Below are 11915 nucleotides of genomic sequence, written 5' to 3'. Positions count from 1 at the left end.
ATCGCACCAAGTTGACTCACATTGGATTTTAATCAGATTGACACTGACATAGCTTTGTTCATATCAGTTTTGTTTTGGTGCCATTCATTAGTAACATTTTGATGCCTATCATAATTCTATCCACTACATTATTTTGCACACATCTGACAGATAATGTGGTGTATACTGGTATTATATGGTATTCTCCTTTGTAGTATCTTGTGTGTGCAGTCCTGATAATATGTATACAACCTTAGAGCAGCAATACATCTACTATCACTCTACAAGGTATGGGAATACTTGAGTGGTGCTATCAAACTACTGGCTGCATTTGAATTAAACACAATCATTATCTGTTTATTTGTCTATCTGTATGCATCAAATACAATAAGATGAACACAAAGCATCCTGTCCTGAAATGTCTATATGCATACAAAGAAAGACACTGATAGGCCATGTCAAAGAAGAAAAATAAAGATCAGGACACAATAGGTATTCTCATAAGAGTACAAAAAAAAGGTTGACCTGTTAACGTTTAAGCGTGAGTATTTTTTGTCTGGTATTTTGCTCAATTTATCACACTTAGTCTTGGCAATTCAAGCTTCCTTATCTGTCAATCTCTGACAGCAATGGATAAGATGTGTTTGTTGCCATTCCATTTTGTTTTCATGGATAGATTCAGAATAGTTATAATTTCTTTGTCCCACAATTGTCATTATTTTACTTGATGACATTCTTGATGCTGACTATTCTTATGATAAACAGCTATGAAATATTCCATCAAAATTAATGTTCTAATGAACAATGAAACATTTTTTTTAGACGGAGTTAACTGGGTTGGTCAGAATGGGTCTACATACACAACTAAAAACAAATGTTTTGCTCAGTTTGACATATATTCTACAATTAAAAGACAACATACTCAAAAATTTTGCTGTGCTTGATTTGTACATATACAATCTTTTTGATTAAAATCAAAATTATTATTGTCTTCTTTAACTTAGTAATGAGTACTTCAGGTTTATTCCTTATTCCATGAGTTGACAATTTGGAGGAGTAATCCATAGTACCATGCCGTTGCATACCCAGTAAATGAAGATTGTCTTCCCAGCAATATATCTTGGATACAGTGAAAGAAGTATACATCTGGCAAGAATTGCAAGGACTGTTGTTCTTATGTTTTTATCCATCACCTTTTCCCTAACCTTAGTTTGACTTTCAAAACTTTGGGTACATGTCTGATAGTGAGAGAAATCCTTGTTTTTCTATGCAATGCATCACCAACACTCCTTCCTGGACATGCATCCAGATTGCATACTGTCTCAACTAGTCTATCATCACTTCTTTCCTGAATACCATGAAGGTATTTTGTGTAAATGTCATCTTTTGCTACAAGCAAACTACACGGTTCTAACAGGAGAGAAGCAAACAAACGTTCTTCTGGAGGTGCAACTTTTTCTTCTTCAACAGTCTGATGAAAAAAGTGAAATAGAGGGAAAGGTAACATCCATTGATCTCGTTTATTTTTTAAATAAATTCTCTATCATACTCTTGATATGAAAGGAGAAACAATAATTTTGGTACAAAACCTGCCCTAGCAATTACTAATGTATGGTACGATCCGATGTCAAAATTGTGCCAGTAAGCCATTCTAATGGTCAATGTTGTCTATGTTCAAGAGTGCAGGTAAGGAGCGTACAACTGCAATATGGCAAGCAGGAGTGCAAGTACCCTGAAGACAACAAATTATGTCAAATGAGCATAATGAGGTGTGTGTGTGTAAGTGAGAGTGAGATAAACATGTTTTCTGCACAAAATAAAATGATCGTATCTGTAACTTACAGTTTTATTATCTCTTTGTGTATTTTTGCCCTCCTCAGCAGTTGGATGGTGGTAGTAATCAAGTATAGTGTGACTACCCAGAGTAATTGTTGATATAACTGGATAAAATAAAGGACCATCTTCATGTGGCTGGCATATTAAGTAAAACAAAACATGAACCAATTAAGAATGGAAAATACTCTCTTGGTTCTAAATATTTGCCAATTGAGAGGTGCATCGAGTTGAATACTGTCAGTGTCACCATGCACGGAAAACCTATTCCTATGTCAGAAAATTGAAAAATTTTATGCCTTGAAATATAGTAGCAATATAATAATGATACATATGGTATGCACACACAGTGGTTACATATGTACATACATATGTATGAACATACTATGTACGTACATACATACACACATGTGTACATATACCGGTATATACATACATACATACATACATACATACATACATACATAGATATACATACATACATACAGACAGACAGACATGCATATGTATGTACATATGTACACACACATGCACACACATACATACTGCCATACACTCATTGTTTGAGTCAGAGATGTACAGAATGTATTGATTACATGACTAAATATACATAAACTACACCAAATTAAGTTCATATATACTAACACGTGTTGACACTGAAACACAATATAACAAATTAATCAATTCAGTTTCAGATTACAACCACTGGATTGAAAGAAGTTAATTTACCATGAAATACTTGACTGACCCATAAAAAAACTACTTTGCCGATTCTTAAGATAAGTGGAGAATTCCCGAATTTGTGGTCTACATGAAAATCTTTAAACCTTTGACTTATTGCAGTGTTTGCGTTAAAATCAACAATACCAATAGATTAAGAATTGAAATGAATCAACACAACATCTTCATTTCCACCAATTTGGTCAGTGATTTGTTGTTTGACTATACTATGTGTACTAGGTACATGTACTTACCATTATACCTTGCCCACTTTCATATTCATTAACAAGTACATGATTTGGGACTTTGTCTTCAAACACCCCAAGTGATGCTATCTTCTGTGTGTATGTCTCTAACCACTGTGACAAAGACAGTACAAAATGCATAGGATAAATCATTGCATCCCCAAAAAGTTATACTAATACTTTTTAAATGGGCATGGTCTATAACTTTATGGTCTTCAGTGGTTACTTTGTTTCATGGTGAGATATACTTATGTCACTGCCAATTTACTCCTGCCCATAGTGTTACTTGGTATTATGTGTGTGAACTTTGTACATACTCATTAGCAATAGCTAGGGCTTCACTTACAGACTACCACTTACAGGTCTGCCACATTAATACACATAATTTCCTATTTATAGCATACCAGTAATAAATAACAGGTTAACATCCATCATAGTTGAAAAAAATACTCATTATTAAACTCTTTTGGTTTGTCACATATAAAAAGTATTTACAAATCTTACACCAGTTTCATTTTCTGTTTTCTCTATAATTCTGACACACCATTTCTTTGAATATATGTACACATACTTCCTGTTACTGTACAGTCATGGCCAAATTATAGTGATCAGAGTAACCGTAATTGTTTATTACTTTTCAATGGGGCAAACTACATGTAATTTGATGTGTGGGTGTTGTGTGATAACTTTGGCATAGTTATCTATGCTAAGGTACAAAGGAGCATTTCAACACTAAAACAGTCTACAGAGCACATTGATCAAGGGGGTCATGTCAAGGGTCATGTAAAGTGGTGACATATTACTGACAGTTTTACCTGTTGCCAAGCTATGAATGTACTAAACTATATATTAATCTTCATAGCAGAAAATTTGTTCAATTTTATTTTTAAATGACAAATGGCTTCAAGCTCAATCATACTTGACTGTTATTGTCTGTATACTAAACTTACATGTATAGCAGTTTATTTTGCAACATCCTACATTTCAGTGGAGAAAAGTTTCAAAATGTAACCATTATAGGGTTGATTGAATGAGCTCAATAAACAAATTTCATTTGGGGGAGGGGAGGGTGGGTCTGGCATCAATGTAATAGCTGACTTTCATTTTTGCACTTCTAACCAAATTTTGAAAACTTTCACAGCTTCAATGTTAATTTACTTCCAATGTGATCTATAGTGCTGGGTTTTCCGTTTTTTAATGTGTTGACAATGTTTTTATGTTGTGTATCGCTCACAGTGGTGTGACTACTACAATTTTCATTTATAAACATGTTAATGTTGCACTTTTAATGTTCATTTCGGGAGAAGGGAGGGGTTTTTGCTCTAAACGAACAAAGTTTATTTATTGTGCTTGTGTGACATTGTGTGATTGTCCCTTAACATTCTGAAGTGAGCTTTGACAATAACTTCTGTCCCACACCAAAACAGAGGTATGGATTTGATTCAGTTTACTTTCTCTTGCCTGTCCACACACCAGATTTTGATTCAGTTTTACTTTCAGTCAATGATTGCATGTATCATATTGGGAAATAACTGCATTCTTTAAAATATTTGCAAAGCACGAGCTAACAGAGATTGAGAGTTCATTCTTGCTTGAAACAAAGTGAATCTGAAAGGCAATGGTAATGTTCCTCACAGATGAATCAAGACAGTGATCAGAATTGTGAATTTGTAGTGGGTAGTAAATGAGGGTAATCAAAATTGTAGTTAAATGTATAGCAACATGACCTAAACAGTCTTGATCAAAACATCATATAATATCAGTTCAAGATTTTACACCTAAATTCAATTTATGATAACATATTTGTCAGCTGTGAAATATTACTACTTGTACTTGGTTTAATTGTGGCAGTAAATATCATCGCCACCCCATAAAGTTCGTTGTTTTTCACAGCTATAGATTGATTATGCTGATATGTGACTATGTAAATGATTGATAAATCAGGTCAGTTGAAATAAATTGCATGTATAGCACTTTAACATGTTAGTGGTCCATTTTGCGTTTTCTTCTCTGTTGTGTCCTCATGCCTATTGGCAATGAAAACATCTCTGAGGTGGAAAATTACAGACAATATAGCTCTTGTGGAATATCCAAGATGTGCAGTCACCGATGTAGTCATTTACTTGAAATAACATGTAATAGCAATAGTTTATTTTATAATTTGTGTGATTTTAACTTCTGTCTAGTGTGCTGTGGTTACAAAATGTTCCTAATGCCTGGTCAAAGGGTACATAGCCTTGTGATTTGCATAAATTCGGTTCTTTAGACACCAGAGCTTTAGAAAGCCCTCTATGTTAGTGCTAAAATTACACACAACATACATGTACCACTAAATTATGCGTATGTGTGTGTGCATGCATGTATGAAAGATCCTCAGTCACTGCATGTTGCATTTAAGTCTTTCTATTTAGCTCTTCATTAGTATTATTATTTTGAAATAATCAACTAGACAGTTATTAGACTTCTCCTAAAGATCACAACTGATGAAGATCAGTGAAAAAACCATACTAACTTTTGTTTCATAGAAAACTTAACCTACTTCTAATTGTACTCAATATGTCAAGCTCATGTCCATAACCATGCTCACTGTTTTCATCTATAGACATAGATGTGCAGGTATACTGAGTTAAACATTGCTATAAAAATAGGCCTGGTGAAAACCTGGTGTACAATAGCCAGTAGCCCGGAATCTATGTCAATGGGGATTTTGAATTTATTATCTCCCCATCAGACTGGGAAATCAAAATTCAAAATACACGATCTAGGCTAAATAGCCAGCAACAGACAGAACTCTAAAATAGCTTCTATGTTCTTAAAGAATCTATAACTCTTAACATTCCTTTTAAACCTGGACTGACCATTACAGTAACCAGAACACTTTAAGTTACTTACCTTGGGCAGTTTTTCTGTTACCATGCCTTTTGGGTGTGGAATTCCACCTGAAAGAGGTGCATTTGAATATCACATTACATTGTAAATATTTGTGAACTGAATACAGTCATGAGATGATAAACAGGTTTTCAATGACTGTCTGTCTGTTATACAATAAAGCACTCACAAGTCACTACACTGGTACATGTACTTCAGTATAGTTAAGTATTCACAAAAAAGGACCATTATAAGTGTTTGACAAACAGGTATTAAAGTATCCTTCTATAGATATTAAAAACAGATGACTATGAATATACTTCTAATAAGTAGTGGTATCTGAAATGGTTCACCATCTATTACTACTACTCAGACCATGAAGCCAAGAACAATACCAAATAAGTTATCCCAGGACTACATGTATACAACTGATAAACTCTTGTGTACCTTCACAGTATGTCAAAGCTGACATTGCATTGCAAAATAGCATAGGAAATAGATCATACATATCATAATATTGACACAGATGCATACATAGTTTCTTCTTTTTGTTTTAATCAGAATTCAAAAGAATAATAAAGACAATAGAAATAATTGTAATTGACCGACACAACATTGTTACATGTATTAAGAACAGAATCACAAACTCACACGGCTGTGAGAAATAATCATCAATCATAAAAAGAGTGTTACATTGAGTACACCAAGGCATGATCCCAAATGATGCCTTCCTGATATACACATGTAGTTATTATATATAGCAACTATTATTATACAGTCGAGTCTTATGTTTTTATACTGCTATGTAACAATAGGTACTAATTGCACTAAAGAAAATGACTTTCACAATGTTAAAACCATGTTAAAGTTAAGGAGTATATAGTCTATAGAAATAAATGGTGTATTGATTATTTACCCCAATTCTGTAGTCGTCTGTGTGATAACTGGGTCCATTTAGGCTTAGGTGCTCCAAGTACCTAAAATATGAAATTAAAAAGTCATTATTAATACTAATAATCAGTATATCACCATCAAAGCAGACATGGTGATGTATTTGTGGTTCACTTCATCGTGTTGTAAATTAATCCATCATATATTCTTTGATCTCTCTGATCCTCTTTTGGTTCTATTTTTAGCAAAGAAGCAGGCTGAGGCAGACATTTGTAGATGCATTCAAGATGAGTCATCAGAGGCTGAAAACAAATGTGGGTCATGTCAAGAACCTTTAACACAACTCAATTTGTATGTCCTAACACTGTTAGCATATGAAGCAATGAAGACAAATTACACTTCTAATGCATTAATGTGTGACTGTACATGAATTTAATCACTATAATTATGAAGTGAAAAGTAACCAGTCTCAATAATTATCTCGTGGTGGAGTGCATACCCCCCAAAGTGTGTTCTGTACCTTTGTTGCTGGTATTCAGAATTGCATAACAATGTTCCACCATTAAAAATATCTAAAACACTTAAACACTATTTCTAGCAAGATTTTAATCTGTGAATGTACTCTACTACAGACAATGTGGCTATCTATGTGAATGGCTGATTCTGAACCATGAAAACAGTGTACATCATACATGTATATGTAATGTCAAATGTCATAACTTATTTATATTACATGGTATATTTAATACTCTATGCTACAGCCCAAAAAAATGAAAACAAAGCCGTTTTGGTTAAAATACTGTCCAATAAAGATTTTAAATTTGGGAAAGACAAATTATTCAGCAAAATGGGGCATCAAATTTCTAACACATCACTAATGATAACTCTCTGTAATGAATGAATCTTGCACTGTAAACAAGTCTTACATTCCAAGTGTCCCATGTCATGGCTAATCCAAAGCCATTTATTTTGTTTCAATTATTACGCAAACCAAACTAAAGAACTCTTACATTTTACTATGATAAAATTTCTGATACCTATGTATATAATCAAGCAACTTCCTCTACTACAAAAATGTTAGGGCTTAGTAGAAAAGGTGAACATTACATCAATAAGAATACATTATTATTTAATATAAACAAATTGCAAAAATGACATTACATTTATTGGGTCATTGGAATGGGGAGATGTGTTATTCATGCAAATAACTGGATATTTGCACATTAACGAAAAAGACAGATGAATTAATATGTAGTTACAATATCATATGTCAAAACATTCTACCAAAATATTTATTTTTGATATTGACAAATACTCTAAATGTATAGCTGACTTACATTATAAAACTCACTACAGAACACACATACATGATGAAAATTGAATTGGTTAACTATGACTAAAGTGCAGGCAAGTCTTTGATATGCAAATCATTGACAAATTATGCTGTAGATAAATTTCTATATGCTCTCTATACATTACCGAAAGGCAAATAAAGCCACATAGAAAAAAAATTACTGAAGAACTGTAATATCAAGTATGGTTAAAAGAAATATATATTGAGACATTACGATTTAAAAATTTTATTATAAAAACTTAAATACTAATCTATGATTGTGTACTCCTATTTAAAAGTAGAATATGACGTGACAATTCTAATATATTGATGACGTGTTTGACGTGTTTCTTCATATATTTTAAGACACAATACATGCATATACAACACTAAGTTTTGCGATAATTCTATGTTGTCAACCAAACCCTACTACTGCTTGAATAGTAGAATGGAGTATGCAAAGTTATCCTTAAGGCAAAGTTTAAGAAATACATGTGTGTGTAACAAGTTTCTTGTTCCAACTGAAAGCGTCTCAAAAAGCCCCCAGAAAGTAGTCAGTACAATATTTGAATTGTTGAAGTTTGAATTCTGTATCAATGATTGGCTATAATCTTGGTAAAATCATTTCAAGGATGTTGTTGAGACTTACCTGAATTTTAAAATTATTTTCAAAATTAGACTTTCAGCAATATATCATCCTCAGAAATTTATCATTTTCTTAGTAATAATATATGTACATGTAGTACTATTTTTGACAGTCTAAATCATGGCTACAGATAAAGAGAATATCTGCCCTCACTACATATCAAAGACCTTCTCAATCACATGAGTGACAAAGTAAAGGAAAATTGACTTGCCTGATCTATGAGAAACTGTTCTTCCTCTTTACTGATGAAGTTAGGAACGTAATACGCAGTTGGTGGTGCCTGAAATTACAAGAAAAGACAATTACCAGTAATACTAATATGTAATTATTCATTAACATGATATTTTTATAGAAAGGTCATACAGAATGATCTTTAGATATGATATGATTGTGTGCTACTTGTATATTATAATTTAAATGCTTAGGGAGGTGCTGAGCTGCCTGTGAAAGATTGAAAAAATTTACACTATTTGACACTTCACCTCATGTTTACCAGAGGTAGACATAACTTTCACAATGTTGAAAGACAGACATATGCTAAACAGCTTGTAACTGTCTATCAAATTAACCTAGAATTCATGCTGCCCTCAACACCCTGTCTGGGGAAGACAATTATTTTTAGAGTGGACATGGATTCCCAGCTTGTACAAAAACTGGGATTATTTGTCAGAATTCACATGCTGGCAACATTTTATCAAATTATTTTTAAGTTTTCAGAGCACTTCAGTTCCAAGATTGACCAATTATATGGGTAACGTAATTGTTATACCTGTATTGTATTGTATTGTATTGTATTGTATTGTATTGTATTGTATTGTATTGTATTGTATTGTATTGTATTGTATTGTATTGTATTGTATTGTATTGTATTGTATTGTATTGTATTGTATTGTATTGTATTGTATTGTATTGTATTGCATTGTACATGTACATGTATTACACTGCATTGTGTTCTGAAGTGATGAAAGTTCATCTGGGATCATAAAGTGGGCAATGATAGTTTGAGTTTACTGGAGAGAGAATAATCAAAAAGAAATTTGGTATTCCATTAAGATATCGGAGCAGTGACAAATTCAAAGAATATTGGACAAAATCAATATAGACAACAACTACACATTTAACTTTTTTTTGGAATCAGTACAATAACTGGAAAATAACACATATCGTACAACAAATAACAAATGTCATTTCAGAATCAATGCTACTATATTTCTATGCATGATTTAAATCATTTCTTTGTGAAGTTACATGCCATGCCATATTTCCTTTCATGTTTAACTTGTTTTTGTCATTTGCATATTAAGGTTGAGGTTGGGTCTTTTTTCCATTTGTCTTAACTGTGCAGTTTAAAACAGTGTTCTAATCTTGCGAGTATGTGCTCGCTTGTGAGCTGCATCATGTATGTACTAACAAGTCTGGTTTCGCAAATCTTTGACTGTCTGAAACATGATTGATAACTGCTGAGGCAAAACTGGCACACACTTATTATGTAATCCTATATCTGAAAAAAATGGTCTATAAATTCTTTAGTTGTCATAATGCTCCTATGGATTTATAAATCAACTTGTGACAGTGAGTTGAGCTTCTTCTTTTTTTACCCAGCCAATTGAGCCTGGTATAGTATACACAGTGTGTGGACAGGTTCTGGGACTGAAAATATCAGCACTTGTGGGCTAGAATTATTGTGTTTTGAGGCATGACTAAGCTATAAAGGCTTTTAGATATCAACAGTACTTGAATCTATGGTTTCATTTTGGGCAGTCTTATTTTGCCTTGGGTAGTATTAAATTAGTAGAACTCTCCCTACCTACCCACCCCCAAAGTTGGCCAGAGTGATGTCACATTGAACTTGTCGTTCTTGCTGAGAAGTTGGAAAAAAAAATCACATGATGAGTTTTTCTGGATTTAGAGATGAAATAATATTGCTGATTCGGAATGCACTATGTCAACAAGTTACACTGGCACAAACCATTGTGAGGAAAATAACTCTGGTACACCTTAGTTCAGAAATGTAGCTGTAATAAAAAAGTTAAGACAGGAACCCTGTTTGTCTTTTTCATTTAATCTTGAATTTAATATAAAGAAATTAATAGGTATCAATAAGATCATGAAAATGAGTGCATAATTTCTTTGTTATGAATATTGGTATAGATTTTACAAATATGTGAATACACTATATGGAAATATCTCAGTGTAGGGATAAAAACTGAAAGAAAGACATGTATATATATTGCCAACAGAAATAAAGTATGATATCAATGTTTCATAAAATGTGTGAATGAAACACTTCTTGTGATCACATGCATAAATAGGTGTAGTAGGAAATGTACATGTAGTAAGCCATTTACAGGCATTTAGAGGTATAAAATATGAAACCATACACATATTTGAATATGGTCTTCAGTACCTTGCAGTTTTACTATCCAGTAGGAGTACATATTATTATCTGGCCCTTGTGGTTATCGCCTGCCTCATAATCAGACAACAGGTAAATGACGTTTACATTACTGCCACTATACATTTTGCAAAGTTACAAGGTAAACAACTTCTCCTGAGCTTTAATTTTGGTCAAAGAGACAATTCAAGAGGAAAATATTTCAAGGACCCATACAGGTTACAACGATACAGATCATCAGAATTTTCAAGCCCCCCCCCCCCCCCCCAGTAAATTCTGTGTTTCCCTTACTGTAAAAATTATGTAATGTACTCTTTAATAAACATTTGTTTGGGTAAGAAGTACATACACGTATCAGATGGTATGTTACTGTATATTAAAATCAATATACAATGTCACCTCCTCAATCGTCACACAATATGGGTACATACTGTACACATGTCCTAAGTAAAATAACGATTATGCAATATTTTGAGTACACCAGTGGCTTTGACTTACATGTGATACGACATAGTCTCCAACAGTTTTCGATGTTATTTCAGTAGCCATCCTAAACTGTTTACATAATGGTTGGTTCTTTCTTACGAATAAATCTACTGGGACCTTTCGATTTTTCACAATCTGGGCATTCGTTTACTTTGTGTACACGTACTTGACTCAGCTGTCCTTGCAGTCCGTCTGCAACTTGTTTGGTAAAACGTGACGTGTTTTCAGCAGAGGATTCGTTGTAGACGCAATTTGAAACAAAAATGGTATCATTTTAAGTGGACACTTATGAGTTAAAATGAAATATAAAGAAATTTAGTGAGCGATTATGATATATATGAATATAAAGAGAGAAAATTCACCGAGAATATTATAAATATTATTACGAACTTACAGTCTACGAAAGATGCATATGAAAGACCCTGTAAGTCTGAATTTTAAATTCAGTGGAGGGATTTCTAGATGTAGAAGTACATGTACACGTGACATTTGAATTGATTATTTGATAGGCATAATTTG

At 33.1% G+C, this 11915-nt stretch overlaps 1 protein-coding gene across 1 annotated transcript; it reads right to left on the bottom strand.

Annotated features, from left to right (window-relative positions):
- Positions 1–327: 327 nt before the first annotated feature.
- LOC144453383 (putative RNA/DNA demethylase ALKBH6) lies at positions 328–11580 on the bottom strand. Its single transcript, XM_078144664.1, has 7 exons — positions 11409–11580; positions 8727–8795; positions 6562–6622; positions 5670–5716; positions 2787–2891; positions 1822–1950; positions 328–1450 (listed from the first exon to the last, which is right to left on the bottom strand). The coding sequence occupies exons 1-7, from the start codon at positions 11457–11459 to the stop codon at positions 1169–1171; spliced, it is 744 nt and encodes a 247-aa protein (XP_078000790.1). The 5' UTR covers positions 11460–11580; the 3' UTR covers positions 328–1168.
- Positions 11581–11915: the final 335 nt, after the last annotated feature.

The sequence above is a fragment of the Glandiceps talaboti genome, chromosome 2 (assembly GCF_964340395.1).
Source record: "Glandiceps talaboti chromosome 2, keGlaTala1.1, whole genome shotgun sequence".
NCBI lineage: Eukaryota > Metazoa > Hemichordata > Enteropneusta > Spengelidae > Glandiceps > Glandiceps talaboti.
This window is presented reverse-complemented; position numbering and strand designations above follow the sequence as displayed.

What these genes read in the sequence shown, in the direction of transcription:
- LOC144453383 (XM_078144664.1), bottom strand. Translation starts at nt 11,459, where the DNA reads ATGGCTACTGAAATAACATCGAAAACTGTTGGAGACTATGTCGTATCA. An exon ending in CAGACGACTACAGAATTGGG is followed by an intron (nt 5,717 to 6,561) that starts GTAAATAATCAA and finishes CACCTCTTTCAG; the next exon opens with GTGGAATTCCACACCCAAAA. An exon ending in TAACAGAAAAACTGCCCAAG is followed by an intron (nt 2,892 to 5,669) that starts GTAAGTAACTTA and finishes TCTTTGTCACAG; the next exon opens with TGGTTAGAGACATACACACA.